The 24,967-nt window shown below is 42.5% G+C and overlaps 1 protein-coding gene across 1 annotated transcript in view; it reads left to right on the forward strand.

Moving 5' to 3' along the window:
* The window catches only part of LOC311039406 (cadherin-10-like), a gene marked incomplete at both ends in the record, with an annotated part of 26,179 nt that continues 1,212 nt past the window's right edge, over positions 1 to 24,967 (forward strand). The window contains 10 exons of the mRNA XM_084049280.1: positions 1 to 210; positions 10,650 to 10,944; positions 15,983 to 16,102; positions 16,618 to 16,785; positions 17,060 to 17,241; positions 18,525 to 18,778; positions 21,976 to 22,112; positions 22,587 to 22,708; positions 22,867 to 22,975; positions 24,209 to 24,460. Of these exons, the coding sequence (XP_083905406.1) occupies positions 1 to 210; positions 10,650 to 10,944; positions 15,983 to 16,102; positions 16,618 to 16,785; positions 17,060 to 17,241; positions 18,525 to 18,778; positions 21,976 to 22,112; positions 22,587 to 22,708; positions 22,867 to 22,975; positions 24,209 to 24,460 (1,849 nt within the window). The remainder of the gene's footprint in view (positions 211 to 10,649; positions 10,945 to 15,982; positions 16,103 to 16,617; positions 16,786 to 17,059; positions 17,242 to 18,524; positions 18,779 to 21,975; positions 22,113 to 22,586; positions 22,709 to 22,866; positions 22,976 to 24,208; positions 24,461 to 24,967) is intronic.

The raw sequence follows: 24,967 nt of genomic DNA on the forward strand, positions 1-24,967 counted from the left end.
ATGATAGCCAATCACCTGACACTCGTCCTGATGCTCTCCATCCTGTGGCCCAGCGTCGCCCTGCCTTTGGCTCCCAGGAACATAAGGAATCTGTTTGGCATGTCAGAGGGTGATGGACGGACACTGCAGCGCTCCAAACGAGGATGGATGTGGAATCAATTCTTTCTGCTAGAGGAGTACGCGGGAAACGACCATCAGTACGTCGGCAAGGTAATGTGTCAGAACGCCGTTGGGTAACAGAGGCCCCCCCACCACGGATGCTTTAGCTTGTTAACCCATTAAGACCTGAGGTACGATTCTACAAACGTTTTCAAAATCCTAACAGTTTTATGAAACACTTATGTTGCTATAATATCAGTGTTGCTCAAACATTTTCATGTGAAGGACCCAGAATTATATGTAATTGGCCACGGACCCCCATCTCAAAATATGTTGTTCCAGGGACCCCCTGAAGCACAGATTTTAGTTTAAAATGTTCGCTTTAAACATAATATATTCAAAGATGTGCACACATTTTCACAATTTTTCTAAAATATTTTTGAATAGCCAAAGTATAAAATAATGGAAAGTGGTTACACAGATGCGGTTCCGGTCTTAATGGGTTAAAGGAATGCTTGATGGTACACTAATTGTACATTGCAGCATGTACACGTGCAACATCACCACCCACAGTTCTCCCATCGCATTTCACCAAATTCATTCATGTGCAACTCTGACATGAATGTCACCTCACATCAACATTTAATTAATTTTCCTGCTGTGCAGTGCAGATGTCATTGATGAGTATGCTTTGACATTTGCTGTGGAAAAGAGCACCCTTTCAGCAGCTCATTTGAAGGGCTTGTTTGGCATCATCACACATACAGTAGTAAGGCTATACGCATCACAGAGCCACGTGGCACTGTAATCACAGCCTCAGTCATTTCGAAGGCATGTGACAATTGATGGCAACCATTCCATTCCAACACTATCCTCTTGCAATACAATCGGATGGATGGCAAAACAGTGCGAGTAGTAGGCTATCAGGGTTATTCCACCACATACATGGCTACTGCTGTCAAAGATTGCTGGTATAAAGTCACTTAGTAATACCATCAATATTTATCGTTTTTGCTGCTGCTTCACTCTCTCACAGACAGACAGACAGACAGACAGACAGACAGACAGACAGACAGACAGACAGACAGACAGACAGACAGACGGAGAGGGGGAGAGGGGGAGAGACAGACGGAGAGGGGGAGAGAGAGAGTTAGGGAGAGAGGGAGAGAGAAACTGGACCAGAAGCAATAGCACTTAACAGGCGCAGCATGAAGCCTGCTAAGCCCTGGTGGTCTGAAGACCATTTAATGGCCTTTGCAGTGCACCATGGGAGGCCTTGTTTATTTCACATTAAATCAAGCATTCGCTGCACCGTCCCCCCCCCCCCCCCCCCCCACCACCACCACCACCACACACATGCACACACGCACAAACAGGCACAAACAGGCACACACACACACACACACACACACACACACACACACACACACACACACACACACGCACACACACACTTGAACTAAGCATTCAGACGCAAGGTAGTCTGGGATGCTTTTGACCAGAGATGAGTAGATACATAGAACGAGAGGCTGACCATATTTGTTATGTGAAATTATCTGTTCTGTACCAGTAATACCTACCTACCTATTTTATAGCTCTGACTTTCTACTTTCAAAACAGACAATTTTAATAATCCTCCGACATTGACATTGGCGCTCTTGAGTCACTGTTTCTTCTTCCATTGACATGTTTTATCCTGTGCGCCCGTCATTCTGCTTATTAACTCTGGTGTAAAATACTGGCGTAAACTCTGGTGTAAAACACTGAATAGATGTAAAACCTATTCAGTGTACTGAAACACAAATGTCAGCCGGCCAATCAGTTACCAGGTGGTTTCATTTGACAGCTGACAGCCGAGCAGAACCTACTTCCTCTCTTCCTTCAGAATGGATCGGAGCGAGCAGTGAAAACTAGGCCGTACATTGGGCAAGACAAACTAGCTTTCACTGTGCTTGCTGAGGTTCGACCTAATGTTTCAGATAATGCTAAATGAGCTGAAGAGAAGGAAGTTGTAGAGAACTTTTTAGCACTTAGATTTCTTTGTTCCGTTTTTTTTTTGTTTCCACCATGCAGACAAAACACGCTGCATTCATCCTCACTCATTAATGTGTTGCCCAGAGTGGCATTTGTTGTTTCTAATATTATGGAACAATATGCAATGGGTGTGCTTGCATCCGGGAGTAAAAGCCCTTTAAACCTCTCATTTTGACTGACTTCCAAACTGCAGTTAACAAGTGTGAGCACTCAGAAAACCCAGACGCGGTGCCCTACTTCTTTAAGGAGGTCTGTGAACTGTGAACACAATCAGGAACTTTATAATCTGGAGCATTTTGAGCAGTGGGTTTTGAAGTGAACAAAATCCCATTAAATTTCCCGGGGTACCTTCACTACCTTGTATTATATTGTGCTTGGTAAACACAACATGCTGCCCAAAATTGGAATATTCCAGCAGTGACAGTGTAGCCAGCTTGCTCACTTTCGTGTGTTATTGTTTGACAATGGGCATCTTCAAGGTTTTACAAGGTCTTGCTCAAAGATATTACCGCATTACTTTACAATCTACATGATAATGCGAAGCAGAAGACAGGTGGTTTTGAGATGTTAGTTTAATCTACATAAGAGCATTACTTTTCACTCGGATCTTGGGAGGGAGAGAGAGAGAGAGAGAGAGAGAGAGAGAGAGAGAGAGAGAGAGAGAGAGAGAGAGAGAGAGAGAGAGAGAGAGAGAGAGAGAGAGAGAGAGAGAGAGAGAGAGAGAGTAATTACCCGGTATCCATTCTGAGCTCTATTTTGCTATCTCCACTTTGCAGCACTGAGCAATGCTCACAACAGACCTGACAAGAATTGCCAATGCTTTTGGTGCTTTACCGACAATTCCTCAGTGTTTGTGCAAAGGCAATTTAACTCATCAAGTCTCTCTTCTGTGCTTGTGTTGCAAGGCGATGAAAAGGCAGTGTTTGTGCTTTGAGACCTTGAAAGGGAAGCCATTAAAGCTATACAAATTTGATTTTGTCACGGCTTTGTGGGAACTCATTGTGCGGCACTTTTTTCAAGATTGTCATTGCAAACTTCACCCGGGCTTATGCAATCTGTTTCCTGCACTATACTGTAACGCAGAGGCCACTTCACCTAATCAACCAAAACCAACAGCTTGGTTTAGGACTGAATGCAGCAGATGCACGATGTGGCTAACAGACCACAGAACATTCAGGCACATCATCTGTTTTTTAAAGTAAAATAGGCTGGCCCAGAAAAAGCTATGCCTGTATGTTTGTTTGATAGATACAATTATGAATCATATAGGAACTATGAAAAGTGTGGGTGGAGGGAGCGTTTACAGGGCATTCAGCATGACAAATGAAAACCCTACTATTTATAGTATGCAGCACATATTTATCTGTTAGGCCTATGTGTACTATACAGTATTTGTGTTCATTACATGATTTACAACCTGCAAGTTAATAATACCATTGATTTAAATAGTGCAAAACTATTTATTTTCTTAAAGCAATTGGACACTTTGGCAGAGGTTTACCTTATCATGATGTAACTACTCCATTTGACAAGATATATCGTTACATTGCGCAATTGATTAGAAATTAATAATGACTTCCATGAACAGCTCTCGGTGAACAGCTCTCAAAGTCACTCTTTTAGCACATAGAGGGAACGCAAACAAAGCTTATTCTGACAATATATAACATATATAACAATATATAACATCACAAAACCCAATATGTAATTTAACTTAACTGTAATTTAACTAATTTAATTAGATTTTACTATTTTAATTAGATTTTACTATTTTAATTAGATTTTACTATTTTAATTGATTTTACTATTTGAAGATCCAGGTCCACGGATCCAGTCCGGGTCTTCTTCTTTCCTTCTTCCACAGAAAATGGCTAAATCAACGTGAAGTTGGTATTTTGAAATTGGAATCATAATTACAAAGATGTATAAACTTTAGAATGGAGAATTTAAGGTTATGAACAGATAACTGATTGCCCTTGCAGAAGCTCTGTCTATGATTGCTAAGATGTCCATGACCATTATCCTTTCTGAAAGGAAGATGCAAACCGATGCTTTAATTTGGATAGGAAGTGATTTGCAAATCAGCCTGAGAGGTGACAAGGCCGAGGCAGCATTCTCAAAAGCATAGTGCAAATTGTACTGTAATCCATTGTAGTGACAGTGAAAGGCATGCAAGGCCTGCAGCAGACACTGAATGCATTCAGTCTGTCAGTTCAGATCATTCCATATGGCTAGCATCACATGGTATGGCCACCCGGACTGAAATAACTCCCCATCGCTCACTTGACTCTGGTTGCCTCAGCGCCTGCACTGGATGTGACTGCATGATGTTGAGTGGAGGGCGCATGGATCAAGTCAGACCAGTCAAATGATAGGGTAGAACCGGGGCAGTTGACGCAGGGGGACGGTTGCCGCACGGACCTTTTTTCATGCTACACAAAAAAATTGTCACATCCGGCGACGTCACCCTCTTCGTCTTCGGTCGTAAACATCAGACACAATTTTTTTCCCCAGTTCTGATAAAAATTGGCAGAGTTGAAGCCACTTTTGTGTATTTCCACACTGTAGTAAAAAATATCCTATTTGAGTGTTTTCCATTTGTACTGCTGTGTTTATTTGGTGCCGATTGTAAATGGATTTTGTCTGTTAGGCTAATCTGTGGGCTAACTCTCAGTGAAGGTTCCATTGAAAAATATTCATTAGCTTTTGTGCTAGCTAGCAAAACATCCAGGGAGGTCAGGGAGGGACGGACGGCGCATTACGCTGCTCGGTGCATTACAGACAGGGAGGGGCGAACGGCGCATGTGTTGGCACAAAGTTGAGGAAACAGACAGGCGACATTAACATGATACATTTATTTGACTATCAGCATGGTCATTTGCTCGTAGGATTCTACTGAAGCATCAATGAGAGTTAGATGCCAGAAATGTAACTTATGTGCTTGTTATTGGACATTTCATCCGACCGCGCTGTCCGCCCCCCATGTATGCGCCGTTCGCCCCGACTGGTGGCCGTTTCACTAAAATTAAAACGGACTGCGGGTAATGGGAGAGGACAAGTGTCTCTTGTTCACAAAAAATTATGGTTACATGAAATTAATTAATCTCTGTGCAGGGGGGGAAATAGAAAAGAGTGCGCCGTTGGACCCCACCCTCCCCTACATTTGAATCATACTGGTAACATCCAAAAGTCCTTCTATAAGTTGCTAGTGCTTTATTGAATGATATGGCAACTTGTGACAACCAAGCAGCGGCATTGTTCAGTGCAACAGAAGTTAAAGATACGTTGGTGCGGGCTACTGTGCTAACAAGTGGCTCACATTGCATCACCCACACATGCATGAGAAGACACTGGGGGAATAACGCCGTAATGAAGAGATGATTTACTAAAGTGTGAAAGCGATATAGCCATGGGGAAGTGATCTGCTTGCACATAATGATTAGGGAGCTGCCTTTATGAAGACATGCAATAACTAGCATTTGCTTGGTCCTAGCATTGTCAAAATGATACAGTGAATAAAATCACACTTTTAGAGAGAGAGAGAGAGAGAGAGAGAGAGAGAGAGAGAGAGAGAGAGAGAGAGAGAGAGAGAGAGTTTCAATATCTGCCAATTTTATTTGTTTCTGGCAATTCTAGCATAGCGTAAATATGTGGTGCTACCATTGAAAATTATTTAAAACATACATACGTCTATTCATAAAAATATAATAATAATAATAATAATAATGATAAAATAAAATAAAAAGCTTGGTAGATACAGCCAATATAGGGGACAGAACATGTTGCTTAACTTTATAATCTATACATATGGAGAAGTAGGCTGATGATTGTATTTGGTCTGGGTCCTCATTTGATTCATACAGCAAGAGATGAGATTTTTTGTTTGTTTTTAAGTTAAAAGTTTTTTAAATGTTACAATCTTAAACAATTTGGAAATGTGGTAGCATCACACACTACTGTCATGGTTTGGGGGATTTGTGGCTGTCTCTGATGGCCATCCTGGAAATGTTTTGTTCTTAACTTGTGTGTGTATTGTTTTTGCCCGCCTCCTTGTTGTTTCCCACCTCACCTGTGTCTGATCCTTGATTGCTGATTGCTGTGAAGACTGATTTTCTCTCTGTGGCGCGCAACTCCCACCATGCCAATCCACTCAGACAACAGTGATCATTCAGATAAACCAAACATTATCACGGTGGCGCAGACCGACCTGTGAGCAAATTGGGAGGCTTAAGATTGGATCTTTGAACCCCTCACACTAGAGGATAATCTTTCAAGGATAATCTTAAAACAAAATCTAAACTGGGGTAGGGAATGACTGTGTGCCTAGCTGTCTTATGTGCCCAGTTGACTGTGTGCCCAGTTGACCTGTGTGCCCAGACGGCTGTGTGCCCAGTTGTCCGGTGTGCCCAGTTGGTTTTTGTGCCCACCTGACCGGTTACCACTGACAATCACCTTCATGTTTCACCACTACTGTGCTTCATGGAATGTTATGTTTATCTATTTTAAGGTGTTCAGCAGATGTGCTAAGGGTGGCAGAATTGCTCTCCATCCATCCATCCATCTTCAACCGCTTATCCGGAGTCGGGTCACGGGGGCAACAGTTCCAGCAGAGAGCTCCAGACTTTCCTCTCCAGAGCAACATTAGCAACTTCCTCCTGGGGGATCCCGAGGCGTTCCCAGGCCAGTGTGGAGATGTAATCCACCCACCTGGTCCTTGGTCTGCCCCGGGGTCTCCTCCCAGTGGGACGTGCAGCGAGAACCTCCCTAGGGAGACGCTCGGGAGGCATCCGTACTAGATGCCCGAACCACCTACGCTGGCTCCTTTCCAAGCGAAGGCGAAGCGAACTCTACTCCGAGTCTTTCCCGGGTGCCCGAACTTCTCACCCTATCTCTAAGGGAGATGCCAGCCACCCGTCTGAGAAAACTCATTTCGGCCGCTTGTACCCGCGACCTTATTCTTTCGGTCATGACCCACACTTCATGGTAGTTTACTATGTATCAGTCCCTAAGACAGCTGTGTGTCCTACAGGATGTCCATGAGCATCGCCCTGAGCCACTGTCTTCTTGCTCATCACTTGTGCTGGTTGACAACAACAGCTAGAAGCCTACAGGAACGAACAGCATGTTCATGCAGAACAGCCTACAGTAACCTCAGTGTGTTGCTCCGAGTAATCTCTCAAGAACAGATTCTGCTCTCCGCTTGAATTTGTCGGGGGGGTTCGTCATAACGTGTACGCACTGGCCTACAAGTGGGCGTGCCTTCAGATCAGGAAGCAGGCCGCGCTTTACCCAATCAAATGTAGTGGGCGGGATTTACTGTCTGTGCTCTCGCTTCCCACTGAAAACAAACCGAAACTCATTTAACAATAGCGTCCTTGAAGCAGACAAAACCACGGAAAGATATTCACATTTTAACTTGCTCTTTCATCATAGAAACAAGTGGGCTTATAACCAAAACGATCCATGTTATCTGGGAGAAATGGTGTTAGTGTTCCGTGTAGATATATTGTTAGTGGGAATGAAAACATAAGCGCACCACCGGAAGTGGAGCGCTCAGGGCAGACCAAAACCCCCAGTTTCCTTGCGCACGGGTGCTCCGTTCAGCTCCCCCCAGAGCCAAGTGAAAGAGAAAAAAAACTGCAGAGGCCGCTGTTTTTCCTTTTTATTTGGCTTTGAGTTCCCAGATTGTACTCCGAGTAACTTCAACAGGACACTCGTTTGCTGCTGCTGATAACCTGTATCCTTTGATTGTATGGGTGGAGTAACTTCTTTTACCACTATACATCACGGTGCCACCCACGATGCCAAATGCAGAATGTAGGGTTGATGTTAAAGTTGAGGGCACATCGCTAGGTCACGCACATGCTGTCACATGTCTGTCTTACATCCCGATTTGTGACTGTTGACATCGCAACATAATGTGCTCCTGTGTAGTAGCCTACGCTAGAATTGATATTAATAATTTACTGATTTACTTTACTAATTACTTACTCATTTAAAATGTGATGCCACAAAATAGCGCTCCAAATGTATCTGCAGACAGAACTGATCTCTGTATAGTAAAAGAGCTTGACTCAAGTGTGCACTTTTTTCCCTCAGTTACTAAACTGTGATACTAGCATCCATTCCTTGGAGATGGATGAGTCATAGGTCACTCGTTTTGCACATTTCATGCACACTGATGGAGCGTGTTACCCATATTCAACTCCCTGTGCAGTGAACCACTGTTCTGTTCTCAGCCAGTGACACCGTCAAATGTCAAACGTCAGAGTTTGACATTCCACTGTTTGAAAATGTGGACACCTCTGACAAAATATGAAAAGTCAATGATGGTTTTCAAGTAACGGAAAACATGTTAATTCAATAAGTCATCTGTGCTTAAATTAGCAAATTAGCATTGTTTTTGTGCTTAGACTCATGTATAGGCCTACTCTTGGGATGAAAGAACAGATGAATTCCAGGTAGCAAAAGATTTACACAAATTCACAAACAAGCCTTTGGAATAAAACATTTACAATTCTTGAGGTTAACAACTAGACATACCAGATCTGCACATCTTATCTGACTTATCTGTACTTGCTTGGCTGCTGCATTAACCAAAAAATCAGAGATGTACCACAGAGTGTTTATTTACTGAATTTCAGATTTCTGAACCGATAGCGCTTGTCTGCTTTGCTCTCCATCATTGTTATGTTGTGGATTTGATCGAACAAGTGGGGGATTTTCTTGGGAGCAGTTTGATTGTGTGAGCATCAATTATAGTTACAGAGATAAAGAAGAGCAGACGCCAGGCTTGGTTCTGTACTGGTGTGTGTGTGCGTGTGTCCATGTGTGCATGCATGCTTGTACAGTAACCTGTGCGAGAAAATGCATTTGTGAATATTAGTTAATTAAACCTCGCATTTGAAGTTTACATATTTAGTACCCTCCTCCTTAAACCCTATACTTGACCGGAGACCCCCAGGGGTCTATAACAATCTATACCTATTTTCTCTCTGCACTGAATATCTCCGCCGAAAGTACTACTTACTACTTAAACCCTTTTGCTCTTTGGGGAGCATAGGTCATTCATGAATTTCTTACAGCTGGTTCGGTGTTGGGGCGATCTTCTCTGCTTCCTTCCAAGATCACTTCTCTATATACAATCTCACAATGCGGAACCACATGATACGCTTGTAGAAGTGATTATTCTTTCATTCATTCGTTGTAGAAATGTAGGCCTACTTTGGGAGAAGATTGTCAAATCATAAACATTGGTTCCATTGAAAGCTCTTGCAATTACATTGAAGTGAAGTATTCTGTTTGTTCTGAGATGTTGCTATTCCTTTCAGCAGAACTTCAAAACAATGAAACTGCCTCTGAATTAAGTTTCCGTCGCTGCTGTAGTAAACATAGGGTGTAGTTTAGGCCCGCTTTATAAAATCTCAGAGGTTTCAGTCAGTTCATTTTAGGATCTAATCCCACCAGAGCTTTCTCTCATTCTCTCTCTCCCTACTGTATGCTGTCTCCCTCTCACCTAACTGCCTGTCTCACATAACCATGCAAGCTATGTGGAGTAAATTGTTCCGTAGGGAAAACAATAAGACTAGGTATGGTATGGAGTAGAGCAAAATGGCCACAGAGTGAATAATGATCAATGGATCAATTGGCCCAATTATTATATATTTTGTATGTGCAGTCCACCTTTATTGTCTCCGCCAGGCCGAAAGGCATGGCGAGAGAGTATGTTTTTCCCCCTGTCCGTCCGTCCGTGTGTCCATCTGTCTGTGAACAGCTAATCTCCGGCACTGTTGGCCCGGTCGCTGTGAAACTGTGAACACACACTCCCTGGATGCCAATTCAGAGCCTCTGCCCCAATCTTTTTTACATGGCCCTGTTGACCACCAGGAGGCCGATTTGTGCGCTGGCGCTATAAAAGGCAGATTTGCTTTTTTAACTACAACTTCACCGATCTGTGTGAAACTTTGCACGCATACTCCCTAGAGGCCAAGGAAAAACATCTGACCTGCATTTTTCACATTAGCCTTTTATAGCGCCACCAGGAGGCCGACTTATGTAAAAAACAAAAATTTAGATTAAGCCTTAAGATTTTATCCAAATTTCACGCAAATCGGTACACATGATCTCTATAGTCATGTGATCAAGATGGATCTGTTTGATTTTTCATATTCCATCCTGATTGGCTAACATTGACATCTAAATTTGCAGGAGTGGCCCGTTTTGAACAAAATGCCGCAAATCATGAACGCAGCGTCCGATTGCGGTGGAACTTTGCACGCACATTCGCACTACGGTGTAGAACAAACACCACCTTTTTAACATTGCCTTATTATAGCGCCACCAGGAGGCCGACACATATTATCTCTATAGTCAAGTGATCAAGATGGTTCCGTCCGATTTTTTATATTCCATCCTGATTGGCGAATTCCGAACATTGCTGGCCCACAATAACCTACCTGACCTGGTGGAGCACTTTTTCTAGTCTGATCATCCCTTTACTTTTCAATGTTTTTCAGCTACACTCCAACGTGGACAGAGGGAATGGGAACGTGAAGTACATTCTCACAGGGGAAGGGGCGGGCACCCTGTTCCTGATTGATGAAAAGTCAGGGGACATTCACGCCACCAAGCGGCTGGACCGGGAGGAAAAAGACATGTACACGCTCCGCGCCAAAATTGTGGACAGGAACACGAATCTTGATCTGGAACCAGACACAGAGTTCAACATCAAAATCCATGATATCAACGACAATGAGCCAAAGTTCGAGAAGGAAATCTACTTTGCCCGTGTTCCTGAGATGTCTGAAGTTGGTAAGTAAGATCCTTATTAGGTCCTTATCTATTAATATGAACAAAAGGAGCAAACCTTTCCAACATATATTGAGGATCTGTTGGATATGTTTCTTTAATGTGTATTTACATATTCTGTAGCCACTAAAAAAGACATGTCCGGGCAGATATAGCCAATCTATTTTTCTCAGGTTTTTCTTTCTTAACAAGTAACTGGAGAGTTCTGACAATATTGAAATAAGTTCTAGTATGTGTATCTGAATGAATACATCTGTTGAGCAAGAGATGTGTCCTGCAATAGAGTACAGAAGTCCTGACGTCAAAGCCACACCCCCTCGGTCACAAAGGTCACAAAAGGTTATTTTGGAAAGCAACAACTATGTTTTCAGTGTTAAAGGCATTGTAGGGAACATTAAGCCTAAATTTAAACAATATTTATATTTTTTTTGTTGCATTTTTTCCCCTCTATCAGCCACTATATAATGATGCTGGGGTGTTTTCCTTCATTGAAACACAGTACTCTTTCTGAAAACCCTATTTTCCCTGCATTGTTATTGTTTGTGCAGTTTGTTTCCCGGCCACCAGGGGGTGATGCCTCCATAGACTTCCATAGACTTCCTTACGTACCGGACAAATATAACAACAACAACAACAATAGGGAAACTAGGGTTTTCAGAAAGAGGCCTGTGTTTCAGTGCAGGAAAACACCCCAGCATCATTATATAGTGGCTGATAGAGGGGAAAAAATGCAAAAAATATATATGTAAATATTTTTTAAATTTAGGCTTAATGTTCCCTACAATGCCTTTAACTTTAAAATACATAAATACTGGTACATTTCTATGCCTTTATAATTTTGTCAGGGCAACTAAAAATAATGTTATAGAAGTAAATCACATTTATTTGGAATGGATACTGTATGTGGAAAAATAATCAGTGAAAGATTATATACATTTAAAAGGTTACACAATATGAATTACATTTGTCATGAATTGCATCTGTTTCAAGAGCTAGATCTGTACTGTACATGCATGATGATAAACCAAATGTTAAAATGTAGACGGCTGTTTTGACTACACATCCTCACTAACAGGACGTAATCTGGGCAAATGAGTTGGGCAACAAACTGCCACAATAGGTGTTAACATTTTGTTAACTTAAACTAATTACTTGGTTGGGAAGAAATTATAAATCATGTGGTTTTGTCTGATTACTGAATTACATGCCATTTTTGGGTACTCGATGCGATCACACGCGCAAGGGCGTGCGCACACACAAACACGCACGCACGCACGCACGCACGCACGCACGCACGCACGCACACACACACACACACACCTTTCTACAGGCAAATAAATGCCTTATATTTGTTGGAAGAGTGTGTGCTTAATAAAGCAAGCAAGCCAGCCATGAAGCTGGCTCCCCTTTTATGGTGTCAGTGCAGGGACAAAGTGAGACAGATGTTCCCAACAGGACATAGCAGAGGGCCTCACAATGCCAAGGACAGTATTTGCAATTTGTCGTAGTATTATTGGAGAGGCATGTTTTGTGTATTAACTAAAGCATAACACATACAATTTTTTTTTTAATCAAAATGACAAAATATGCCATTTTGTGAGAGTAGAGGCCATTTTTCTATTATTGTGTTGGCGTGGCTATACTTTAATGTTATATGCTTTCCTTGTTTAGTTTAGTTTGTTGTCTGGTTATAATAAAGGCATGCAGTGAGGCACCCAATATACTTTGTGTTTGTTGAGGCTTGCTGGCAGGGTTCCGTGCTCGTTTCTGCATGCTGATCTCCAACACAAACAAAACCACAACAGCTCAGTATTCCAGAGGAAGACCAAAGGAGACAATTAATTCTCTACTCTGTAATAGTACAACCAAGGCAGGCAGGCTGATTGATTGATTGATGGATGGATGGATGGATGGATGGATGGATGGATGGATGGATGGATGGATTGATTGATTGATTGCCTGACACTAGACATCTGCACCTCGCTGCTGTGTGAAGTCATGCATCTCAAAAAAGAGAGGTGTTCATTAGATGGAAAGTTCTGAATTCAGATAACTAGAAGCTCGCCCCCAGCCCGCGGCCACGCCCACGTTGCGCCCGCGGCCACTTGGCAACTCATATAAGTGGCGTAGCGTCATGAGGGTCAGTGGGGCCGTGGCTCGGTCAGTGAAGACCCTGTAGTGCGGATGATATGTGGCATAGAGGGGCAGATTGTAAATCCCCTGAGGAAACATCCGTGGGCTACCATTGGTTCAGCGATGTGTGCGGTCGCCCTGCGGCCCCTCCTCCTCCACCAATGTGCAGTATTGAGAGCCCTGACGTCACAACAATTGGAGCGATGGGCACTGCACTGTGGTTGGTTAGGGTACACCTAGGGCCCAGGTAGAAGCCAGTTAAAGCCTGCATGGGCAAACCCAGTTAGGACCCGCCTTGGTCCCACATAAACATGGCTAGTTGGGGCCCACCTAAGGGCCAGGTAGAAGCTACTTATAGCCTGCATGGGCATCGCAGTTGGGACTGAAGTGGATGCCGCTGACATTGCTGACATGGGGTCCATATGGTTTAGCCCACCTTGAAACCATATGGGAACTACGCTGGCATGCTGGCTGTAATGCAAACGCTGCATCATACCTGCAGTGTGTAGTTTGATGTTGTGTGTGTAGCAGATATACCTGCAGTGTGTAGATCAATGTCCATATGAAAGTCAATGCCCAGCAGTGTTTTTTTTCCCCAGCAGAGTTTCTAGTGTCTCTGTGTCTCTCTGGAAGAGGTTGCACATGAACTCTGCAGCCGCACTGAGGCGCTCCAACACAAACACTCTGACATTAAGCTGCTTCACACAACAAACATCAGCACCACGCTGCTGTTTGTCCAAAAGACACAATATCTCCTCTCCCACCGACGTCATGTGTTCATTTATCGACAGCCGTACAGACTCCTTTTGACACATTTTACCTCGTTTATCCAGCTCTCACTGACTCTCCACATCGGGCTGTTATTTTGCTGCGATCAAGTCAACGATGTGAGAGATTAGCTATCACAGACGGACGGACAGGGGGTGAAACATAGTCTTGCGCCATGCCTTTCGGCCTGGCGGAGACAATAAAAAAACGAAAGTAAAGGAAATGGCCATTTCTGCAACAGAAGTAGTCAACAAACTATACTATGAAAACATGGGCCACATTGGCAAAGAATGTAAGAAAGAGGCAATCATGTAGAAAATAGCCGATCTACAAGCTTACAAAGCCTCTCAACGTGAGGCGTTTCGAGCTTGTAGATCGGCTATTTTCACAATATTTACTTGTGGAATGGAGTCAAACAGAATGGGGGGGTCCCAGATCAAGTACGTGTATTTGGGGGGGGGGGGGGGTGGGGGGGCGGCGTGAAAGGGTTGATAAGCACTGCTCTAATCGGAGCGAAATTATCTGAAATTACTACATGACCATAATGCAGCCTAACATGCGTTGCACGGGGCGGTCCTGCCATAACGTTAGTTACTGTAGTTGCTGTGGAGCTACATAGTTCTCCAGAAGACACACACAAACATACACCATCTACAATGGACGAACTGAGCAGCAATATTGACATTCACCACACGAACGTGCATTGTTGACAAAGTGATTGCACAGCCGCTGCAGGCATGACAACCACGTTAGCGTTAGCGACATGGCAGCTATCACAGCGCCCTGTCCGTCGTGCTGCAACTGCCTGTGATGGCTACAGCAGTAACAGCAAGCTGTCTGCGATGCCATTGTCTGGACACTGCTCTTAGCGTGACACGACCAATGAGAGTGAGCGCTGTAGTTGTTGCTAAGATACGGTGGCGTCTCTGCCCCATAGCTTGTAGATCTCTCACACATGATTGGCGTAGGCTGCGTTGCCAGGTCTGACTTTGTGTCTAAGCAATGGTCGGCTTATTTTTGCGCGCCTTTGGGCTCGTTTGCATTGTGCGCACGGCAGCGCTTGTTTAGCGTACGTCAGCGCGACGTGGCAACGGACGTGGCAACGTGAAAGGTGATTGGCTGGTGAAAAGAAACACCCGGACGTGAATTTTGTGTTGGCGAAGTGATTTGCATAAGTATTGGAGCATAATGCGTTTGATATTAATTGTACATCCTGCAAGTACAGTGATGGGATGCGAAGCAGCTGGTTTTACAGGCAGAATATTGAGGAATTTTGGGGGAAAATGTGGAGTTAGTTGGGCCATGTGTCTGCTTGGCCATTGAGCACATACACTCGTGTACACTCCATGAGTGTGGCCGCCAATTATGGTAGCAAGATTGTGGGAACCTTAACATGATACTGCCGGTGTTACAATGCTTTCCCCATGTGTTATTTGAATAATGTTTAATTTGTAATGACACTTGTTAATTTGCACTTAGTTAACATGTATATTCTATCAATAAATATAAAATATAAGTACTATCACCCAAACAACCCTGAAATATTTTTCACAACTCATAATGTGAATATATTCTTTTGGATGAATACTTGTGAATTCATGATCTCACATCCACCGTTCCCACGTTTGCATCTCAGTATTTTATTCATTTGTTATCTTATTTACATGGTTTGAGTGTGAGATGCTTGACTTGGAGGATTACATTTGAACATAACAAAATACGATAGGAACGTTGCTCTTCTTTCGTGAAAATCTGCCCTGTTAGCCAGCTATATAGATATTGATCATGCGTATTTCCTAGTGAACCCATTGAAACTGGGAAAGAATGTCATTTTAGATTTTAACCACTTTAACCATTATTTTATACTTTGGCTATTCAAAATAGCAGATATACAATATTTTGAGATGAGTGTTCGCGGCCAAATACAAATACACACATATAAATGCATAACATTTTTTTTCAGAAAACTGTTAGGATTTAGACATTTTCAGAATCAGCCTCAGGTCTTAATGAGTTAATCAAAGGGCTAGCCGAGTCAAACTGGCATTTAATAAAATAAAATAAACTATTAATGCATTTAGCTACTTATCAACACTGCCTTTTAATGTGAGTTGATTTTGTCTACTCTGTTATTTGACAGGTACGTCTGTTGCCACGGTAACGGCCACTGATGCTGACGATCAAACATATGGGAACAGCGCCCAACTTGTTTACAGTATCCTGCAGGGACAGCCATATTTTTCTGTGGATTCTGAAACCGGTAAGCTATCGCCCACCAGACAATAAACTGATAAGCTATCACCCAGCACCAAACATACATGACACTAGTAGTAAGCTATCACCCACCAAAAATACATGAAACTGATACGCTACAGTATCACCCACCAACCATGCATGAAACTGGTAAGCTATCACCCACCAGTACATGCAATTAAAAGAATAAGCTGCTTGAGTTCTGCAAGCGTGTAAATACATGTGCAGCACTGCTCAGTGATGCTTGCTTGTTCTGAAAGTGAGAATCAGACAAAAATAGGTCAATACAATTTATCTAACTATGCTCTTCACTTTAAAGAAACTTAGACGTGGCACTGTTGCGGTCATGCCGTCTAGAAGAGGGGCCGTGAGTCTGTGAGTTAGTCCAGCAGTTAGCAAGTAATCTTGTTAACTGCTGGACCAACAGACAGACAGACAGACAGACAGACAGACAGACAGACAGACAGACAGACAGACTTGCCTTGACTATGAATTATTTGTGCTACTAAATGTTCTCTTCAGGCACCATCAAGACGGCCCTGCCCGGCATGGACAGGGAGGTGAAGGAGAACTACCAGGTTGTGATCCAGGCCAAAGACATGGCTGGACAGATGGGGGGGCTCTCAGGGACCACCACGGTCAGCATCACTCTGTCAGACGTCAACGACAGCCCGCCACGCTTCGCCAACCGTAAGATGCTATTGTCCCCTTTTCCCCATAAACACTCTCTCTCTCTCTCTCTCTCTCTCTCTCTCTCTCTCTCTCTCTCTCTCTCTCTCTCTCTCTCTTTTGCACTGGGCTCAGAATATCTCTCTCTTTTGCACTGGGCTCAGAATATTAATCTTTTCTGTACACATGCATGAATCAAGCAAGCACACACACACTGCACACACACTGACGAACACATGTGCAATGCAAGCGCACACACACGCAGAGATCAAAACCTTTATTAATGTATCTGAAGATTCCTTTCGTATGACGGTGGTGGAGTCTAAGGAAATCGGTGACACGATTGGTCGGATCAAAGCAGACGACCCAGATGTTGGACGCAACGCTGAGATGGACTACAGCATTGTTGGCGGTCACGACATGTTCAACATCGTCACAGACAAGGCCACGCAAGAGGGGGTCATCACAGTTAAAAAGGTAATTGAACATATCATTTTAAATGCTGGAAATCATTCAAATAATCAATCAAGTAATCAATCAATCAAGTAATCAATCAATCAATCAAATTGATAATTAAATCAATATTCACCAATGTCAATGTAACACGGGTGAAGAGTAAGCAAGAAAGAAAACGGTTTAGATCCATTAATATATTTTATTAGGATTAAAAGAGAATCAGCATCTCATAGCAATATGAGAAAAACAAAATTCAGAGGATAGCACTTAAAAGCAATATTAAAAATGTGTATTTCCAAATTGGTCCACGGAGTGAAACGAACATTATAAACACACGGAAATAAATAACGAAAATAATCATATGACAAAGAATAGAAAAATAAAATAACAACAACTCTAGTATCACTTAAAATAAAATCCAATTTACCTAAACGTAATAAACAGAACTAAAACAAATACATATTGCACTTATTACTTCAAGGCCATCATCATTTCTGTCCACAAAGCCTCCTTCACTCTAACAAAAAAACAAAAACAAACATTTGATTGGCTTTGTTTCTTAAATGGAGATTGTTCCATAATGAAATCATTGTAAAAAATGTTTCTAGACATTTTACTCCACACTACATGACATAATGCTTGCTCTTGCATTAGAAATGATCTGCATTAAAATTATGAGTGTTCTTAAACTAATCTAGACTAGAGTACATAAAAGGTCATGTACTCTAGTGCATTTCTGTGGATGAAGTCATACACTGATTACGTTTCAGCTATTTTACTCTGGCCTGGCAATAGGCCTATGTGTGTCCTTGAAGGAGAATTTAGCTTGTAGCTAATGTTATTCTGTGATACTTGCGTTTTGTGTTTAAGTTTGAACTCATGGCACAAAGATGACTGAGAATATTTGGATTAATATCTCACCCATGTAGCTGTACAACCCAAGGTTCTAACATAGTCTTGCTTTGTGGCCATAAACATACCACATTTCCCTCTTCTGCTATCACAATTTCCATAAAAGATACTTTTCTTCCTTTGTTACTTTCAAGAGCTGCTTCTGTGCAGTCAGAGCAGATTGGAACACACTCTGCCTTAGTTCTTTATGCATAAGATCTTCAATATCAGTATTCCTGCTCATCGTTTTATTTATTTTTTGCAATTATTTTATCAGGTTGACAGAAGGTGAGATGAAGGGTGCTGTACAAGACTTCTATTTAAAATGTCCGTAGCCTAGGCCTGTTTTTTGTTGTTGTTCTTAATGTCTACAACCTTGATTCCTCCGGCCCACGGCTCTTTTCATCTTTCAGCCACTGGATTATGAGACCAAGAAGGACTACGAGTTCAAGGTGGAAGTGAGAAACACGTACCTGGACTCGCGGTACCTCCAGGGGGTGCAGTTCAAGGACCATGCCACGGTGCGGGTGACGGTGGAGGACGTGGATGAGCCGCCCATCTTCACCAGGAACCCCTACATCATCGACGTGCACGAGGACACGGCGGCCGGCAGCTTCGTGGCCGTCGTATCGGCACGGGACCCTGACGCCGCCAACGAAGCGGTCAAGTGAGTCACACACAAATCCTTCTTAACAGAGTTGACCGGGTGCCCTCTGTGGGAGGGGCAATAAAACCCACTCAAACGCAAACAAATCATTAGGAGAGGTTCTTTCTTTTGAACTTTATTTGCAATAATCCTCAACCTTTAGCAGTTCCTCACCAGGGGTCATTGTGTCTGGAAAGTGTGTACGAAAAAACGATGCTGGGCAACAAGAACTGACATTCTTGCCACTGAGATAACAGAGCTATACTTACTCAGGGAATCATTTGAATTGTGATCTTAACACAGTACCACTCGTCAAACATTAGTCATCAAACCCTTAACATGTAGAAAAGTAAGCCTGCACTCTGAACCAGGTTAACTGTCATGGCAGACGTATCACTGTGGCGTCAAACTAGCCCTCCTCTCACCTTTTTTGTAATTTATTCTGTTCTGCCATCCAGCACTCAACTTTAACAAACTTACTACATCAATGGTGTGTTGAGTAAACGTTTTGCAATCAAGGGAGTATGTGTGATGATTTATCCTGGTAAAGCAATTGGTTTTCTGTACCAAGTCTTGTTATCCGAGTTTTAATTACCATTGCACGGGAATCAATAACAAAAAGCAAGCAACACATGGCAACTAAACACTATAGATGCAAAGTGTCCTCTCTTAGGGGAGAGTGAGTGTGAAAATGGGCTCACTTGGCCAAATCTAACCCATCAGCACGGCCGTTTGTGTCACCATGGAAACAAATTATTCATGGTGTCCCTCCTGGAGATTCCCCTTTGGAAAGATGAAGTAAATACAGACACTGTTTGTTTCCCCCAGAATTATGTAGGACCTCTCTTGTGTCACGGCACAAAGTCAAAGTGAAAGAGTGTAATTTGCTAGATCGATGGTGCTTGCTCTGTGTCGACGTTCCTCACATATGGCGCCTGCCTGTCATTGCAGAGATATGCCGCCCTCTGCCTTGGTGCCACATATTGTGTTGCATATTCAAATGTCAGTGGAACATGTTAAGTGGACCATGATAAATGAGGGGCCACTGAGACTGAGAGGGATGTATAATTTCCTGACAAAATATGGGATGGAATAAATGCCCTGTTGGAAACAATGATCAATGTGTAAAATATATGCCTACAGTATGTATTTGTTACTGTGTGAATAACTGTCACAGTTTGATTGCTCTGTACCGATAACATCTTGTGAGCGAGTTCTAATCATAACCCTAAAGGGCTTGTTGTAATTGTGCTTCATCAAATGCAATTTCAGCTTAAACAGGTCTTGATCGGACATCATGTAGCTGATACCAGACACATGCAAACACAGGAGCCAAACGGTGCCCGAGCACCTTCTAGATTGGCTTCAAAGGACAAAGTGCAATTTTCTTACACCTTCATAATGTCCTCAATCATATCACTCATGTATGTGTGATATGCAGCCATACACTATATGGATTGTCTGTGTGCCCTCTACAAAATAAGCAGTGATATTGTGCATCACAGTATTGATATTTAAATGTAACGGCACACACTCACGGAAACAGCGGCCATTTTTACAGTTCCCAAATGTCACGTACATGGCACTGCTGATACAATATGCCTTGATTGGGTCTGATCCCAATCATTGAGATTGGGCTCCTGGTTATCCCTATAAATGTACTCAAAATTAAATTTGCACTCAAGCCCCACACAACAAATCTCCGCACCATGGGGGATCGGGCCTTCTGCTCAGCTGCTCCTCGACTGTGGAATGCCCTCCCGGACAATCTGAGAGCACCACAGTCCATTGACACTTTTAAAAGGGGCCTAAAAAACTTTATTTTTAACAAGGCATTTGCCTAGATAGAGATGTAATTGTTTTATCTTTTTAAATTTCTACTGTGTTTTGCTGACTTTGATTTGAAGTTTATTCATTTCACCGTTTTATTATTATTGTTATATTCTTTCTTTTTTTTCTTTTTTAACCTGTAGCACTTTGAGATTTGTTTCAAATATAAAGTGCGTACAAATGAAATGTATTATTATTATTATTATTATTATTATTATTACCCTTATTATAAATGCGATACGTTGCGAGAGTGCGGACTGGCCAACAACACCAACTCGAGACCCTCTTGTCTAGCGTCAGGGTCTTGGGCTCTGCAGTGTTGTTATAGGGCATAGCAGTTGCGGCCACTTCCTGGTTCCACTGCAAAATACTCAATGCATTTTTCCCATTGACATTTCCAAAAGTATTTATATCAATTATTTTAAGCCTAGAATCAAGCCATCCAGGGTCCTGGTGAATCATGACCATAAAACGTTTGATTCTGTGAAAAAAAACTTTTTTGAAAACGGCAAAACAAAGGGTATTTATTAAATATAGTATATCATATAATTAAATATAAAATAAAATAAATCACAGAAAAAAATGTTTAATGGTCATGATTCACCAGGACCCTGGATAGCTTGATTCTAGGCTTAAATGAATTGATTGAAGAAATATTTTTGGAAATGTCAATGGGAAAAATGCATTGAGTATTTTGAAGTGGAACCAGGAAGTGGCCGCAACTGCTATGCCCTATAGCTCCGCTGTCGTGCCACAGTTGTTTGTGTTTCTACGTAGGTGGTGCACCTCTTTCTCCTCCTGGCTGTGCCTTAATTTGGTTGGCTCCCAGTGTCAGTTTGCTTGCCACCAGTTCCGGGTGCCTGACACAGTGCCCAGCCTCATCCTTCTCTCTCTGACCGCCCATGTGACACCAAGTGCCATTATAGCATTCTTGTGTAGATGCCATCAAGGGTCTTTTCCTGCTGTATGTCTCCTAATGTATGACATGTGATTAATTAACATGATTCATTTCTAGTATTTGTGAGTGGAATCCTTAAAATCGAATCATTACTAAACGTTTCATGTGTTTTCCATGTGCAAGAGTCTTCTGCATGAATCAGGGTCTCCACACTGTCACACAGAGATGGAAGATCATTAATGCACTGTACAACAATGGTCCAAAGATGGAACCACTCCCAGTCCCATAATGCAGGGCAGGCTCTTAGAGATGATATGTTATATTTTATCCAAAACACTAAGAGCAAGGTACTGTAGGACTGAATCGTAAATTAACAGAGGGCTTTATTTTAGACAACTTAGAGAGAAGTGGGAGTGATTGACCATATCAAATGCCTTGCACAGGTCCCAGAAACACGGCACCCACCACCCCTCCTGCTCATTTTGTTTAGATACTCCATTGACCGTCATACAGATCTGGAGAGGCTGTTTAACATCGACTCCACCAACGGATCCATCACCACGCTGAAAGCACTGGACAGAGAAATGACCAAATGGCACAACATCTCTGTGGTCGCCACGGAAATAAGTAATTGTTCTTTTATTTTCTGACTCATTTTATATGATCTGTATCTGTTTAATATCTAGCTTGACCTATCAGTAATTAGACCTCTGACAGTATGTGTGTGATGCTATCCTGTCAGTATTAGCATTGATATGTGATTGCGTGATTCTATCTCTTAAATATTAGCTACAGTATACTGCTGGTGATTATATTACATCATAATCACTAGCAGTGAGTCCCATTTGAATTGGCATTGACCTATGATTTTGTCTTGAATACAGGAGACAATATTTAAAATATGAATTATTGTACTGTGAACCTGCCAACTACTGTTGTCAATTTAGTTTTTCTCATCAGGCTGTGTGTGTGTGTGTGTGTGTGTGTGTGTGTGTGTGTGTGTGCCTGCCTGCCTGCCTGCCTGCCTGCCTGCCTGCCTGCCTGCCTGCCTGCGTGCGTGCATTCTATAACATGGCAAACTTTTACATATTTCTGTTTCAGATAACCCACGGCAGACAACTCGAGTGGCAGTATTCATCAAAGTGCTGGATGTTAATGATAATGCACCAGAATTTGCAATGTCCTATGACTCATTTGTCTGTGAGAACGTCAAAGCAGGACAGGTGATTTAATCTCATAATTAATCAAATCACATTATAAATATTGGAGGAATTAGTGTGTCAATGACAATGTCATAGCGTAAGTGAAACTGAAAACTGTGTGGAAAACAAAAGACAGGTATGAATGACCATTTGAACAGTTCCTTTTATACTTCTCACAGTTGATTCAGACGATAAGTGCAGTTGACACGGATGAGCCCCTCGTTGGACACAAGTTTGTCTTCAGTATCAGCTCCACCAACCCAAACTTCACCATAGAAGACAGGGAAGGTAAAATGTACTTCTAAACGTATGCTGTAGCATCTGGCATAATGTTACTCACTGTGGGAGGAAAATATTTGTAATTATATTTAATTGAAGTGCCATTACATGCCAGTGACATACATATTGCTAGCCAGGCTCAAGATGGGGGTGAACGCTAGAAAGTGTAAAATACTTACCTAATCAGAAATTGCTGTCAGTTGTCAATTGCATGTAGCTAAATCTAGATTTCCAGTGAGTTTTTTGTTTTGTTTTAGAAATTGTATTCAGAACTGTATTCCAAATGCCACATCTATTTCTAGCTTTTATAAGAACATCAACTGAAGTTCAACTTAAATTGTATTGATACTTCACATGGTGAAATTATTTTGTGCCAGCTTCCGCCACATTGCAGTTACATCAATTAAAGGATAACTGAGACCAGGCCTACTGGTAACAGACAGTGTCATTGTTGCATTGTGCATTATTAACTGATTTGAACAACCAACCTGTGCTAACCTGTGCCTGCTGAGGTTCCAGAGAACCCATAAATAATCACCCTTCTCTTTCTTTCCCACATGGATACTCTACAGCAAGTTTCATCCTTGCAAATTTCCCTCTAGGGATCATTAGGGGAAATAGCCATGAGAAATATAATCCTAAAATAAAACCACCTCCATCTTGATGCACAATGGTAGCACAGCTATACTGCCCTGCCAAGGCAAAGTGCAGTAACTACGAAAAAGAAAATCACTGAACAATGGGTTTAAAAGTGATTCAACTGGTCAGCCAAATGAGATATCGGCATATAAGTGATATTACAATAAATGTACAGTACATCTGTTCTTGACGTAATTGTTTATCCCCCAAAATCACAGATGTTCATTTGACCTTTGGGATACACAAATACTGTAAGTTGGTGTGTCAAAAAACGTAGTTACTGCACTTTGGCTTGGCAAGGCCGTATAGATTCAGCCATTGATCAAGAACCAGTGTCATGGCATGTTTGCTGCAGTACTGCTACATTGTTCCTGTCAGATAACTCAATTTTTGTTCGACGTGTCAGCACAATAACCCTGGCATTGCATTGCTGGGTAAGTTGATAACTGCAGCTTGTACATAGAATATGGCGTCAGTGCAGGATAGTATAGAATGCATTGATAAACACCACTCAAGACAGTTTTGCAAAGTTTGCAGGGTGACACTTTATTGCTTTCTAGACGTCTCAAAATTCGCCTTCGTCCTGTGCGTCTCCACTGATAGATAACACTGCCAATATCCTGACGAGAAGGGGCGGGTTCAGCCGGAGAGAGATGAGCGTGTACCTCCTGCCCGTGGTCATCTCGGACAACGACTACCCCATCCAGAGCAGCACCAGCACGCTCGTTGTGCGAGTGTGTTCCTGCGACAGCCGCGGCAACATGCAGTCGTGCAACCCTGAAGTCCTGCCCTTTTCAGACGGGCTGATCACTGGAGCCCTGGTGGCCATCCTGCTCTGTGTCATCATACTGCTTAGTGAGTAGGCATGCCCTGTGTGTGTGTGTGTGTGTGTGTGTGTGTGTGTGTGTGTGTGTGTGTGTGTGTGTGTGTGTGTGTGTGTGTGTGTGTGCGCGTGTGCGCACGTGTGCGTGCCAAAACGAATTGTGGTGTCGAACTATCGAGGACCACTCTTAAGTCTTTGTATTGGTTCTGGAATACATATTCTTTTTGTAGTTTTTGTAGTTTTTTTGTATCTGAATTGTTGCCTCTCAGTTTTAGCCCTGATGTATTGGTAGGCAAGTTCTCTGATACAGCATGTCTGGCTTCGCAAGATTACATGTCTACATGGGCAGCCTTTCCCCCTGTGCATGTTACACACAATCAAATGTATGTTCCTTTCAATTCTTCCATGTTCTATGGCTCTCACTCAACCCGTACCCTCCCTCAGAAATCTGCAACTCATGCGAGCTTATTGGCACTGACAGACTTACCCACGCACTCAGCATCTCCCTGTTCTATAACTCCCTGCCAGTCACCTGTCTG

The sequence above is a fragment of the Gymnoscopelus microlampas genome (assembly GCF_963454915.1).
Source record: "Gymnoscopelus microlampas genome assembly, chromosome: 22".
Classification (NCBI taxonomy): domain Eukaryota; kingdom Metazoa; phylum Chordata; class Actinopteri; order Myctophiformes; family Myctophidae; genus Gymnoscopelus; species Gymnoscopelus microlampas.